The 15,390-nt window shown below is 33.8% G+C and overlaps 1 protein-coding gene across 1 annotated transcript in view; it reads left to right on the top strand.

Annotated features, from left to right (window-relative positions):
* LOC109595490 (205 kDa microtubule-associated protein-like) overlaps window positions 1-15,390 on the top strand; it is a 128,188-nt gene that overhangs the window by 110,589 nt on the left and 2,209 nt on the right. Inside the window, exons 9-11 of the mRNA XM_020010841.2 lie at window positions 12,931-13,055; window positions 13,126-13,386; window positions 13,544-15,347. Of these exons, the coding sequence (XP_019866400.2) occupies window positions 12,931-13,055; window positions 13,126-13,386; window positions 13,544-15,347 (2,190 nt within the window). The remainder of the gene's footprint in view (window positions 1-12,930; window positions 13,056-13,125; window positions 13,387-13,543; window positions 15,348-15,390) is intronic.

Below are 15,390 nucleotides of genomic sequence, written 5' to 3'. Positions count from 1 at the left end.
GTTCATTTAATGTATTTGATGATCAAATTTACCCTATACAGATGTCAGACACAAAAACCTTTTTCTCTCTGAAGACCAAATTGATATTGAAGAGAGTCATCAGCGATTTGGCACACGTTGCCAAGTTTCGGCGTGCCGCCATGTCGAGTTGCGTTTGTTTTTAACCCTCGACTGGAAACTCGTCTTGGGGACATTTTATTTTCGACGGCCGTGTTAATGAACCCTCCGCGAACGCTCTCCGAAAATAACGTCCGGCCAGAGAGTGGCTGAAGAAGACCCGTGCACTTTTGGTGGACGAAGAGACATTCGTAACGTGGACTAGTGTGTGGCTGTTTCACCAGTGAGTTCGGGGTTTTTTTGAGGATTTTACTTTGAGGTTTGTGTTTGAAATATTCGCGACGGTGAAAGCGTTCCGTGTCGTTCCATAAATAAGAATTAAGTTGGACAAGGTGCATATAAGGAGGGAAATTTAGAGGTACGCCTACCGCAGTCGAGACGACGGGTTTTTTTTTAAATAAAATACGCGGAGCTTACGGATTATGACGAGACGTGGGTGAATCAAATCTGATTTACCATTCGTTAATTGTATATCGTGCTGGAGTACTAATAGAATTGTAAGGCATCAATTACAGTCGGCGACACCGGCAGCTGAAGGGCCTCAAATAAGCTTGTAATCTAGAGCGTCTCTGCGTGTGGGTGGGTAGGTGGATGTGTTGAAAGTACAGCAATAAAATATTATTATTTTATGTGGTACTTTTGTGTTTTAACTCGATTATGGGTTATCTCATTCGGTTTATATTTAGCAACCAGATAATTTTATATGCCAGACACGGCTAGAATTAAAATATGGAATAGTAATAACGATTTGAATATAAATTGCGATTCGTATTTATGAGGAGCTGTATAATAAATTTATGCGTTGTTGCATTGGGGATTCGGTTTTTCATTATGTCTGTGCAACTTTTTGACTCGTTTGGGTTTCAATAATTTTAAAGGATTATCATATCCTAAGAGCCATCGTTGAGTATTAATTGATTATCATTAATAGCAATTTATTAACGATTATTAAAAGTGTATAATGATTTATCTAAGTTGTTACTAGAAAATAATACGGCATTACTTGATTATTGTCTTATTATCAAATTACAGTTCAAGTTTTTAGAAAATTTTAGCCACTGGAAAGAAAAAAATGTTGTGTTTTTGGATATGGAGAAATATGTGGAATATATTGTGATTGAAGTAAAACTTCTCACTTAAACTTTTGAAGTATTCATTGAGCCTATAATGTGACCTGTGGTCTTACTGTGTCATAAAGAGTATACTTTCTATTGACCAAAGAAGTTCATCTTTGATTAAGGCTTTTTTGAACTTTTCAAGCAGAAGACGATTGCATTGATTGTTTTACCTCTTGGCAGATTCAAATTCTTTCTTGGGTTAAGACTACAAATACTGTTTTACCCATTTTTTCCCACTTATTTTATGTTGAATCCAATTGTTCAACTTTTTGATCAAATTTCATGAAGCCTCTTTCTGATAGTGCAAGTTACAGGACGACCTTGACATCATCTATCTTCAAAACATTCACTTCCAAATCATGCGATTTCATCACTTTATAGCATTTTGCCAAATGTCTTACAGATGACATATGACTCTTCTGTAGCTTGAAGCTGATTTTTGGAACAGCGTATTGTACCTAAAAAAAAATGGTCGTAAATACAATATAGGATATAAATTAATATATAATCAGAAAGAGTATAAAAAGCTGCCAAATAAAATGTACAGTTTACTATAAAAATGTTGGTTTAATATAAAAGTTTTATCCAGTAAATAATAAATTATCTTTTCAGATACCTAATACAGATATTATAAAATTGTGCAGCATGAAGAAAAATATAAATAATGCAAATAGTCTATTATTAAAATACAGACATGACTGGAGTTGACAGTAAATATTAATTTGTTATTAATAATTTATCATCATATCAATCTTGATGACAAACTGATTGAGAAGGAGATAAGATCAATTATTTTATCAATTCTGAAAACTTAATTTTAAATCCATCACTGACATTATTAACAATATTTTTATAACATAACATTACCATACTAAAACAGTGACTAACACGTTTCCAATTAGCACCGCATTAGCGAGAGCAATGTGTGTTGTGTCTGTATTTGCATCGAGTTGTTTGCCATTACCATTCTCGATTTATTGTTGTTTATGTGTCCATTTTCCCAACAAATTATCATCATGCGTTATTAGACATTCGGATGCGCCGGGGTCCCCCCGTTTCTGTTACACAAATTGCTCCGTCCAGGGTCAAGTTTATGCTTATTTATAACTTCGGAATGTCGTCCATTGTTTTTATGAGATCTTCGATTGCATAACATTGTGTTCAAGGCACTTACGAAAGTGCTGCGATTGAAAGAACGGTTGAAAAATTTTGAGGCAAGAGTCGATGTGTCTGGCAACCGTCTGAACGGAACGGGCGTTTCTTGTGCGAGTCTCGTCCGATAACGGTACGCCCCCGCCCGGTGAATCACAATGTCCCCGGGTCGCGAATTCTTGGCCGTTTGGCACAGGAAACGGGCCATAGCAAATTTTCAAATCGACCGCTTTTTTTAATCTTTTGTTGATAAATATGCGACGTTGTCAATTTATCTAGTAATAAAAATGTTTTAAACATTTATCTCAATGTTATTGATTTAATTCTTTTATATATTTTAACAGTTTCATACTGGAATGTTTGCATGTTGATATCTTCTTTTAAAATCGTTATTAATTAATTAACTTTCTACGTTGTTAGAATGTTCTTTTGTAATATGAAAAATTAACCTATTTTTTATAACTTTCTTTAAATTAATGATAAAAATATGGAAATAAATTCTTGATTGTTTGTTGTCTATTTATGATAATTATTTTTTTTTTAATAAATCTATTAAGTAAAAATGTTAAACACATTTTGTGTCTAAAAAATTGATCCTGTTTTTTTTATTTCTACCAAGATTTGAGTATTTAAAAAAAAAGTATTCAAGTAATTTTCAAAAATATCTTGTAATTTTTTTTTTTTTCAACAGTGGAGATCTTCTGGTTTATTGACAACACTAGACAAAAAGTGTCTTGTTAATTTTTTGTGAAATATGACTTCTTATGGTTTTCTTATTTCAACCTATATTTTATTCCTCTTTTTAATTTCAGAAAAAAGTAATCGGATAATTTATTATTCTTATTGTTTTTACAAGGTAATTATTGAAGAACCTTTTATAAAATGTTAATTTTTTTAAGCATCTTTTAACATTTTAATATGTCTTTATTTCTACCAGTATTTTATTTCTTTTGAACTTTAGTAAAAAGTATTTGGGTAATTTTTCAGAATAATCTTTTATAAAATATGATTTTTAAGAGGATATATTTTAGTTTTTTAATAATAATTTTATGAAAATCATAACAAAAATTTTGAATGTGAAAAATTTACTTCATTTTAGTAAAATGGTTCATTTTGCTAAAATATTTTTTTGACTGTATTTTTTATGAAAACATACAAGAACTTTTTAAAATATCTTAAATTTAGTTTATTTTGATTTAGAAAAGTTTTTAGGTAAGTTTTCAGATTTTCTTTTGTTATACGTCCAATTTTTATGTTTTGTTTTTTATTTTTTGTCTATTGAGTTGAGTTTTGAAAAATATCAAAGTTAACTTTCTTAACATAATTTTTAATACTCCTCAATCTTTTCCTTTTACAATTTCATGATATATACAAAAAATAGATATTTATACTATTTAAAGTGCTTTATTTTGATTTCTAACAAGATTTGCTCTCCATTTTTATATTAGAACAAAATTTTAGGAAAGTTTTTAAAAAACCTTTTTGTACATCTATTTTTTTAACATTTAACTTTCTCTATCTTTTAAAGGTTCACACTAAATTAATTTTTTATTACCATTTTTTTAGTTTTTCACCTACAATTTCAGTCATATTGGATCTAATCATTATCAAAAACAAAATAAAAAAATTAATTATGAATTTAGTTTCCACCTCGAATGTGGAAAGTGAAAAGGGAAAAAACAGAATTAAGTTCAATAAATTTTAAATATGAACTGTCAGAAAAAAGAGAAGGAAAATTTTTATTTTTAATCAACAAAAATAAACATTATTAAACCATTCTTACACAAAGTACATGTACACCAACAATAATTACATTTTTATTGAACACACCCGATAAATAATAACAATAAACAAAACGAAATACCTGAAAAGGTAAAACCTAACCAAGACACGTAATTCGGCAACACCGCACCAGCGGTATAGAAGATCACTGTCTTAGCGTCTTATTCGAATCACATTTACGTCGTTCGATTGTTTTGAAAATCGTCGCAAAATAAATCCAATTAAAACCGGCCTCCACGGCGAGCACCCTAAAGCCAAACGCGTCCCGGCCGATTATCGGTTTTCGTTTTCCCCGGAATAGTTTTGCAAAACGGCTTTCGCGATTGCACATTATTCAATTTAACGCGATTACGGCGCGGATCACGTAGTGTGCAGTTTCTAGAACGGAAGGCGCCTGCGCTCCGCATCGCCCAACCCGACTTCAGTCTTGTACCGGCTTCGGACTCGCGTTTGACGTTCTCTCTTATGGTTACAGTGCCTGACATATAATTATTTGATAAGTGTGTATTTATTTGTTCTGTGATATTTACAACCCGTGTTCGTCTGTTAGGTCTTAAGGTAGGTCCCGTCTTCGTCGACTGTCCTCCCTCTGGAGGCGTTTTATCCGGACAGACACGTAAAAAATTCAAAGTTTCTTGTTGTCAAAAAAAAAATACACCAACGGTTTTCCTCGGGCAACGTTTCGCATGTTTTCAGCGCTCCGATGTACGTACAACGTGCCGGTTTATTAATAAGTTTTTGGCAGGCGACGTCCCCGCCGTCAACTCTTTGTTATGTGCAAGTGCACTTTCCGTCCCTCGTTCCTCGCACGGCCTTCTATTTTGAGAGACGGACGTGCGGTCTTTTTCCACATCTGCGCTCGCATTATTCTCGATATCTTGGTCCAATTAAGTCGCTCATTAACATCGGAACGACGTAACGAGGAAACGAATTTAAGAACATGGAACACCGGGACCGTTAGAATTGTGCGCGAGTGCGAATCTAACCTGAATCTCTTCGGTCGGGGCGATTTTCGCCCGGCCCAAGGTTGCATTTTTCTTTTGAACGGTCTCGAATGTTTAATGCGCCGCGGTGGGCTAACACGCCGGGGCCGACCTACGGCAAATCGTTCCTGTTTTGCGGAGGCCGTCCGTAAATATTTATAAGCCGGCTACGGACAAATAACTAATCATGTGTATATTTTTTTTATTATAGGCTCAGGAACGTTTTGCGTTCACTCGAAAGAAGGTTGAACTGTTTACCCACGACGGTGTAACGATTTAGATAATGCGGATGAAAACAATAAGAAACTGTCTGAAGATTCAATGTTTAATATCCATCTAGTAATTGGTGTGAGCAAACAATTTTGCGGTGTTATAATTATAAATGTAATTGCTTATCTAAATCTGTTGTATACCAATTAAATGGCATTAATGATAAAATCAATTAGTGACAGTTCCTGGAATTATCAATCTAAAATCAGTTTTTGTGTTTAAGTTAGATTGGGTCAGATATCAATTTTTTTAATAATTATTGTTTCTCCTGGTTGTTGTTGGAACATAAAAACATATTTTTACTCTTATTAAAGTTAATTTTTTAATTTGAAGTCGGTTGATTGCATTAAATAAGAAGAAAACAACATCATTTGCAACTTCAGTAAACACAAAAATACCATTTTATTTGGTTCCGTTTGTGTATTATTATCTAAATTTTGTTATAATTTTGATTTTAAGTTAAATTAGATTTAAATTTTTAAATAATTTTTTTGATTCTTTATAATATATATTTCGGAATTCTCATTACTTCTTAGGAATATGTAAAATTATATTTTATTCTTTTTGTGAGTTTAAAAGCTTAAATATATATTTGATTTGAGGTTTCAAACATCAAAAAAATTTATTCAAATCATTAAATTTTATAAAAATATCAATAAAATAGATTAGTTTTGTTTATATATAAAAATAATTAACTAATAACTATGAATTTTAAACCAATTTTAATAATTTTATTTCACAATTCTCACATACTTCTTAGGAATATGTAAAAGTATATTTTATTCTCTTGTTTGTGAGTTTAAAACCTTAAATAACATTTTTTAATGAGTGTTTATATATCGATTTGAAGTTAGATATCATTTACATGTCTTCAAACACCAAAAAATTTGATTGAAATCTTTAAATTTTACAGAAATATGAATAAAATATGATAATAATAATTTTCTGGTTCGAAGTAACATTGGATTAAACTTGTTTTCTTGTTTTTTTTTTTGGAATGGTTGTATTTATATACTCTTTAGGAATATTTAAAAAATATTTTTACTATCTTATTAGTGACCTTAAATAACATTTTTAATGGGTGTTTATATTTAGATTTGAGGTTAGATTGCTCTAGATGACTTCAATCAGGAAAAATTTGAGTTTAAACCAAATAACCAAATTTAATAAACACAAATAAGTTCCATTTTAGATCCATTGTTTATACGTCATTTCTAAAATCAAATACTAAACAATGACATTTAAGTTTTTGAATGAGTCATATTAATATTTATATAATTATTTTAATTGAGCAAAATCATCACAAAAATGCTTTCAGAAACGATTCTACTTAAAAATACTATCGCCGAGAGATAAAAGCTGTAGAAATTTAACCATGCATCGAAAAGTTGTTAATGGACTCTTCGAAATCGATCCATCCCCTTTGTTTACGTTACTCTGCAAATAGAGACGTTATGTCTCTTCGAGCTCTTATTGAATACTCCCCATTTATAATGAATTTGTTTTACCAGATAAAAAAACAAAAATATCAGCTAACAAAACAAACGAACATTTTTCTATGCACTGGGAAAATATTGTTGTTATATGTTACGAGATTTCTGCTAATTGCACGTGATTTTATTACGTGTAAATTTGTTTTAACTCATGTAATTTTCACATAAAATTGTGTAAACGTTGTTTTATGGCCGAATTGTCAATTCACAACTATTATTTTCTAAATAATAGTCATTAACACAATTTTCTTTTAATTTGCGACAATATTTTAGTGGAATGACAACAATAATGTTGGATCAACTGTTCCGTTTACATAACATTGCGCAAAAATTTTGTGCCAACGTATAAAGTACACAGATCTATTTTTGTTCGTGTTGTTGACATTTGGTTTTTCGTAATTTTGGTTTAAATTGTATTTTAATTTTCTCACTAAGGCTGGAAATGTTTCAAACGAATACGTTTAAATATTCATTTGAATATCGATGTCGAAAATATAATATAACAGAGCCATTAATTAATGTTTAGTCATAAAAATTGCTGTTCCAGAATTAAATCGATTTACACCCCTGAACAAAATTTCGGAAACCCTAAAATCGAATTGTCTATTATTCAATGAATGATTTAAATAAAATTAGTGTTCTCTCCTGTATAAGGCATTATTAAAAATGTTTCTGAAAATTGTATTTACTTTTACTAAGATATAAATTAAAATAGAATATTTTACTTTTTTATTTGGACATGAGTTTGGAAACATTATTAAATAATTTAATTGTCGAATAATAGACCAAAAACTGCTATGATTGCAGCACATCTTTTGTTCATGGAATCAACCAGTTTTCTTGTAAATTCTGGAGGTATTTTTTACCACACCATTTAAAGCCTTTTCAGGCTCAACTCCGTCTTATTTTTTATTGTGTGCTCCCGTATATTCATTTCTAAATAATCTCAAAGATATTCTATAAGGTTTAGAGGGTTTCCAAACTTTTGTCCAGGAGGGTATTTTGAAACTTTAAAACTTAAATTAAAGAAAAAAGTTCAGATTGAGTTTATATATAATTTTTTTAAATAAATATATAATCTTGTTTTGTTTGTTTTTTTTTATTTAGAATTAATAACAATGAAGTGAATGAATAGTATTGCCCATAATTCAAGCAACTTATTAAAATATTAATATATTTAAAATATGAGCTCTACTTTTTCTGTTGCGGTGTCTGCTGTGCAACAGATCAATCCAGTTGTATTCTTTAAAAAATTCCATATTTTTAAATTTTCAATGGAGAAAATTATGGCAACTTTTTACTTTATGGTCTTTGATTGCTCTCTGTGAATTTAAATCGATTTAGTTTATGGCTAAATAAGGCAATCGTTTCCTGTATTATTGAAAAATTTAAAGAAACTGTAGTGGTATAAATAAGTCAATAGTTTCCCGTATTAGTAAAAAATTTGGAGAAAGTGGCTACAAAAAAATTTTGACAATAAATTAAAATTATTTTCACAGTTCTTACTAATATTTAACATTTAAAAAAGTTGCTAAAATAATGACCATTACAATACATTTTACTGATTTTTTGTGTTTATAGTTTTCTGTAAATTATTGCATATGGTCTCGAAGGTTACTGAACCATAATTTATTGATACCTGAATTGGAGTATAAAATTTAAAAATCAAACGATTTTAATATTCAATAGATAAATTTGTATTCGAAAATTCAAATTTGTGGCTTTTAATTATGAATATTTGAGCAGATTTCCGAATCTTGAAATACTTCTTACAAAGGCCATACATCCAGTATAACCAAGGCCATTTATACAATCAATAAAGTGAACAATTGGAAAATATGTACTTCCCGTCATTGAATCATAACTGTCTCACTCGGTGTAAAGTAACAGTTTCTATTGTCACTTGAGCCGTCTTATAAAAATATTCACGTAAAGACCGGTGGAACGGAATGCGGTCTTTTTACAGCCGTCAATATGGGTCAAGAGAATTACAGTCCGCATCAATCGCTAATCGCATTTTGCTTTATTAACGTCCAACGATCGATTTTAAAGACAACCAATCTGCCACCACTTGTTCTCGGTATATCCTATCTGTCGCCCCAGTTAATTCGTCGGCGAGAGAAAAACGCATGGCGGTTACGTGGTGTGTACGTGTGTGGGCAAAATGTTATGCATGAAACGCGGCCTCCGTGGCCGTTTACCATTTGAAAATGTCAGTTTCTGGATCAAGGACCGGCACGCCAAATAGGGATTTTTAACCCGGTATGGAAATGTCCGCAGTCGCTTGTGCATCTCGGCATGGGACCTGTTTTTCGATTGAGATTTTGGCGTCGCGTTAAAATCCACAGCCAACAAATGACGTCGTTGTGGCTACAGGAATACGACGATACAACAATTAAAGGGGGGTTGATGCACCAAGATGTGCGGAGGTAATTTTATTACGCTGGAAATGTGCCAATGTGCTGCTAGGAGGTCTTGACTAAGACGTCGCAGACTGTAATTTAATTGCGGTCTCCATCTGGGATTTTGAGACTTGACGTAGTGTATTATGCATATTTGAATTTAACTGCAGCAGACGAAGGTTGGATTATGTTGAGGCACTATTTGTTTGTTGGAATTAATCTATGCGCATTTGCAATGTTATCTCGGTGCCATAAAAATATTAATTGTCTTGCTGATAAGGGATTACCTAATTCATTTATTTTCTTGATTAAAAAATTATATGAAAATTATCTGTTTCTATTAATTAATGTAATTCAATTTTATATATATGTCAGTTGAAAATAACATTTATAATTTTTCATTAAAAAACAATTAAAGCAAAATAATGACTTAAAATTATTTTTGATGTTACATTAAAATTTTCACAAATATCAATAAAATCTTATTTACAGCGTCAATAAACACAAAGATGTTTACATATTACTTTTAAAAACTTTTTATAATCTTATAATTATTGATTTTTTTTTTTTGTTTTTTCCTTATTTATCCTGTTGTCCAAGACTTATCTAGTTTATTTAATTTTTTTATTAAAAATAAATAAATAAAATCATATAGAATTTATCTTCTCTATGACTATTATCAAAAATAATATTTAGAAATACATACAAATATATTTTATCCTCTATATATGTATTTAAAATATTAAAAAAATATTTTAGAATGAGTAAATATTTTGATTTGAAGTTAGATTACAATAGATGATTTGAAACAGGAAATTTTGAATATAAATCATTAAATTTTTCACCAATATCAATAAAATCTTATTTATAGCCTAAATAAACAAATATGTTTTCATATTATTTTTAAAAACTTGATACAATCTTCAATTTTGATTTTAAATTATAATAATAGTTTTTTGTTTTTTTCATTATTTGTCCTGTTGCCTAAAAATTACTTAATTTATTTATAAAAATATATCTATATAAATATTCTATGACAATTATCAAAAATAAAATAATATTATTTAAAAATACATATTTTTAAATTAGTGTTAATATTTTGATTTGAAGTAGATTACGTTATATAATTTGAAATTGTTCATAAATTTCAATAAAATTCAATTTATAGCTTCAATAAACACAAAGATATTTTTAAAAACTTACAATGTAATTAATTTTGATGTAAAATTAGATTGGATTAGATATATATCTTTTTTCAATTGTATTTTTTCCTTATTTTTTCCTTATTATATATATATATATATATATATATATAGATATATAGATGTTGAATCATAATGTAAAAAATTAGTCAACTGTTTCTTTACCGATTTTTTTGGTTGTCTCATAGCAATGGTATGAAAATCAATTTAAATTCTTATCTATTACACACTATGTTTGAAACAATAGAGCATTTAATAATACGAATTTACGTCCAATGTTCACGAAGACAAAGGAAATTCCATCGTTTCTCCCCGACCGCCACTCGTCAGTTGCGGGGCTTGAAGACTGCAGCTCGTTCAGCATCCCCTCAAGCACACCGACCCCCGTTAATATTAATTCAACCCGTTAATTTCCGTGTTTGCGAATGTGGCCAACTTTTCTACCTTTTCACGTATGGCCGGACAACGGAAACAACGTATCCCCTCGGTTGGGTAACAGTGCCACCGTATAGTGGCTCGTAAATCTTCGGGGTTGGCGAATGTGCCACCTGTTGAGCCCCGGCCGTCGGGGCGAGGTTATCGCCCTGGAAAGCGCTTTTCACCCCTCGACCCGAGGGTCGTTCAGACGTCGATTCATCGAGTCGTGGGCTGTTAATGGCGATTTTACGTTTCGGAGGCGGGTCTGATTTGATTTAATAATTGAGCAGAGCAGACGTAAGATAGTATAGTATATATTTGGTGAAAACTGGTGTCATCCATTATCATTCTTACTGGGTAATGGTTGGAAAATTATGGGTGTGCGGAGGACACGCGAAATTATTGGGTTATTAATAATGATTTTATATGTATTCATTAGATATAAATGTTTCCTGACGTGGTGCGATTTACATAAGATATTTTTATGGGTTAACCGTGCGACGTTCACTGATAATTACATTGTATGCATTAAAATAATTTTGATAGTTACGTACATGTAATAAATGCAGATTTTACTGCATACATAATTTTCTCACATGTATATATTACAGTGACAGTGGTGTAAATAAAATGTCTTCATTGTCATTAAGTGGTTTTATTTGCCAAATTTTATTACAATGGTTGACCATTAAAGGCTACTCAGGAAACGTTACAATGATGTGAGCCAGGAAGTAACAGCTTTCTTAATTTTTATAGTCAATGGTGACATTACGTAATCGATGAATAAATTATTGGACATGAAATGCCAATGCCATTGTAGAGAAGAACGAGCTCTTTCCCAGAAAATAACGCTTTTAAGCAATTGAACAAGAGTCATAGTGTACACAATCACAACGCAATTGACTAGTTTTTCTTATACGACGTGTTTGTATTGTGAACACGTTGCCTGATCAATTACTCCACTTAATCCACATAATTTGCCACAGCCAACATCATCCACATCCACAGAGTTAAAAAAACAAAGTACGTTTACTATTTTTTGGTCACAGATGCGCCACACTTTTATACCATAAATCTGCCTCACTCTGCTACTGAACGGGGATAAAAAAGGAGATGTTATCCAACCCCGGTCGATTTTATCTCGCTTACACTACAGACGCGGGAGAGCCAGACGTAAATGTGATCAGCTGTTGTTTGCACCGGGACACGGCCTAAGTTAGGGACCGGTCGATGCGCCCTCGGCGACAAGAAGGTGGGTCAGAAGGGTCCGAGGATTGCCCCAGGGTGTGGCTGCGACGGCGGCGCGTTACTTACCACGCACCACGTGTTCACGAGTTACTACTTTCTATTGTACACGTTGGTGATGTAAAATCGTTAAAGGTTTTTTATGAGAACAAGTTCAACTGGTACATTTAAATTGGTGTCGGTTCATAGAATAAACATGAAATTCTTTCATTCATATATACATATTGATAGTCTTGGCATTAAATCAATCAAACCTACATCAAGTTTGCCGGTGCCATTTTAGGTCTTGTACCGGGACATTAATATACAATTCCGTTCGGTTTTGAATCCGGTTGTACCCACTTCGATTGTTAAAATCGGAAACAATGCAACCAATGTTGACGTTTTAAATTTTCATGTAGTGTTGTCAAAATTTTCGTTCATTTAAATTTCAGTCATCCATCATGTTTAAAATTGTATAGTGCGCTTTTGTAACATTCTCCCCCAATACCTTTTTAAAGCGGCTTATTTCTGATCCGAAAATGGATGAAGAAAAACGTATTACCATCAAAATTTTACGTGGTGACTGTTGTAAGTAAATAACGCAGTTCCAATCAGTTCAATTTAACCGGCTTGATATTTACAAAAGCGGATAATTAATTATTTCCCGAGTGATTCATTCATTTTTTGCATGCGACCTCGAACGGTCCGCTATTCGAGCACCTACGTAATTTTTGCATAATTTCAATCTTTTTCTTTACACTTTGCAGTACATGATGTTAGCGGGCTAGACGTTGGCGAGAGCGACTCTGAAGACGAGTGGAACTATATCAAAGGAGACGAAGCCAACAAAGAGAAGAGCAATTTGAAACTTTCCCTGCAGCCAGATAATCAGGTGTGTATAACTCCAACATAATCCACATTTCACCTACGACCGCAAATATTAATCTATTCCTTTTGTGCAGGTTGCGGAATTGACAGAGGAAGACAATATGTCTCAGCTGAACCCGAACGCTGCCGAATTTGTGCCAGTGTCGCCGACGCGGAGCATTCCCTCGCCGGCCTGTCGCAACCTCATCAACGATGAGATAATTGCGCAGTCGCCGCAGCGGGCCACTGTCCAAAAGGACCTGGATATCAACTTGCCAAATCCACAGGAATTTGAAAAAGAGATCAAGTCCAGGCCCAGTGATGTTGCCTATAGCAACGGTCACAATGATGATGAAGTAAGTTCAAACAGCTTTCAGACAATTATCAATCTGACATAAAATTACACGCTTAATTTAAATCGTACACGATTAATTAACTAAACTATATTCTTTCATTCCATAACGTTAAAGCTCATCACCACTATCAAAACTAACTACTGTTGTTTCTTTTTAGGACTATAGGCCACTTTCACCCTCTTCGATGCTGCTTAACGGCAAAAACATAGATGACATCCCCGAATTTCAACCAGGCAGTACCCCGCAAAAGGCGGCCCCGATCGGTGAGGAGTTCCACTTTGGTCCGAACGCTGCCCCTTTCACACCCGTCAGACTGTTGGATCAGTCTGAGGCGGCGCTCTCCACCAAGGCGATATACGGCGACGAATCCGAGGCAACGTTGGGTGCGTCCTTCAACGAGTCCGTGTTCTCGCAAGACGGCGGCGCCAATCCCTTCGCGGCCAAAAATCAAGACCCGATGTCGATGTCGTTTTACGAGAGCAAGGCGGAGGACGATGTGCTGAATCAAGTGCAGCAGTTGCCGTCCGACAGTTTCGATGACTTCCTGAAAAGTGGTGGCGAGAAGACCGATATCAATAATGACGACCACATCCAAACAACAGACATTGATAAACCGGAAGAATCGAAGAAGTTTGACGTTGACGATGAGAAAGAATTGGCTTCGCCAGTCTCGCACAGCGATGATTTCTCCAATGATATCTGTGAGTTACCCAAATCGCCGGAACCAACAGCTGATGTAAACGTGTGTGAGAAACCTTCCGATATAACTCCCAGCTCTGAGGGCGACAATCAATTTATTAAAGTTGACAAAAGCGAACCATTTTTAGATATTAAAGATTCCAATGAATCACACGTTACTGCCGAGCTTTGCGCAGATACTTGTGATAGAGTTGAATCAAAATCGCAACTTTTAGACTTTTCCGATGAGAAATTCGATGTTCCAGAATCAAAATCTTCAATTGATGAATTCTTGGAATCAAAATCACCATTACCTGAGGGAGAAGCTGAAAAGCAAACTGCTCCTGAATCCACCCAAACGCCATTTAAGGATGAGGCCCTGTCCCCTGAACCTGTTTTGTCTGAACCAGCAATAACACCTGATCCAGTAATTGCTTCTGAACCGGAAGTTACATTCAAAACAGAAGCCACATCTCCTGAGCCACCAACACCAAGTAATGAACCAGTCAATGAATGTTATCTTACTGAGAAGTTGGAGTCACCAGTTCCATCACCACATATTCTTACTCCTGAACCACAAGCTTTGTCTATTGAATGCGAAAACTTTGATAAGTCGGAATCGGCGCTGTCACCACAACCTAGCGTTCCGTTCCCAGAGTCACAACTTTTATCATCTGAGCCGATATCAGCAGCTTCACCATCACCCGAACCAGAAGCTTTGTCTCCAAAACTACAAGAACCTGAACTAGCATTATCTCCAAAACCACAAGAATCTGAAGTAGCGTTGTCGCCAGAGCCACAGCCATTATCTCCACAACCAGTGGATTCTCCAAAACCAGAACCAGTGACATCTCCAGAACCAGAACTGGTGGCATCTCCAGAACCAGAACCAGTGGCATCTCCAATACCAGAACCAGTGGCATCTCCAGTACCAGAACCAGTGGCATCCCCAGAAGTAGAACCAGTACGAGTGGCATCTCCACACAAGATTCATTTTTCAGACCCAGAAGTTCAGTCTCCAGAACCACAAGCACCAACTCCCGAGACTCAACCACTTTCACCAGAAGTTCCGGAAGTTCAGGAATGTAATCTGTCGCCATGCCCACCATTGGAAGAGAAACAGGACGAGTGCAAATTGGAATTGGAAAAGCCCATCGAATCTCCTCACGAGGATATCACATCTTCTATCAAGGACGATGTGTCCTCTCCAACCACTCCACAGTCCCAAGTTGTTGAAGAAATTGCTCCCGAGAGTTCCCCTGTCTGCACATTGAAACCGGAAGGTATGTTTTTATCGACGAAACTTTTTATAGTTTGTAAAAATTA

The sequence above is a fragment of the Aethina tumida genome, chromosome 5, assembly GCF_024364675.1.
Source record: "Aethina tumida isolate Nest 87 chromosome 5, icAetTumi1.1, whole genome shotgun sequence".
Lineage (NCBI taxonomy): Eukaryota > Metazoa > Arthropoda > Insecta > Coleoptera > Nitidulidae > Aethina > Aethina tumida.
This window is presented reverse-complemented; position numbering and strand designations above follow the sequence as displayed.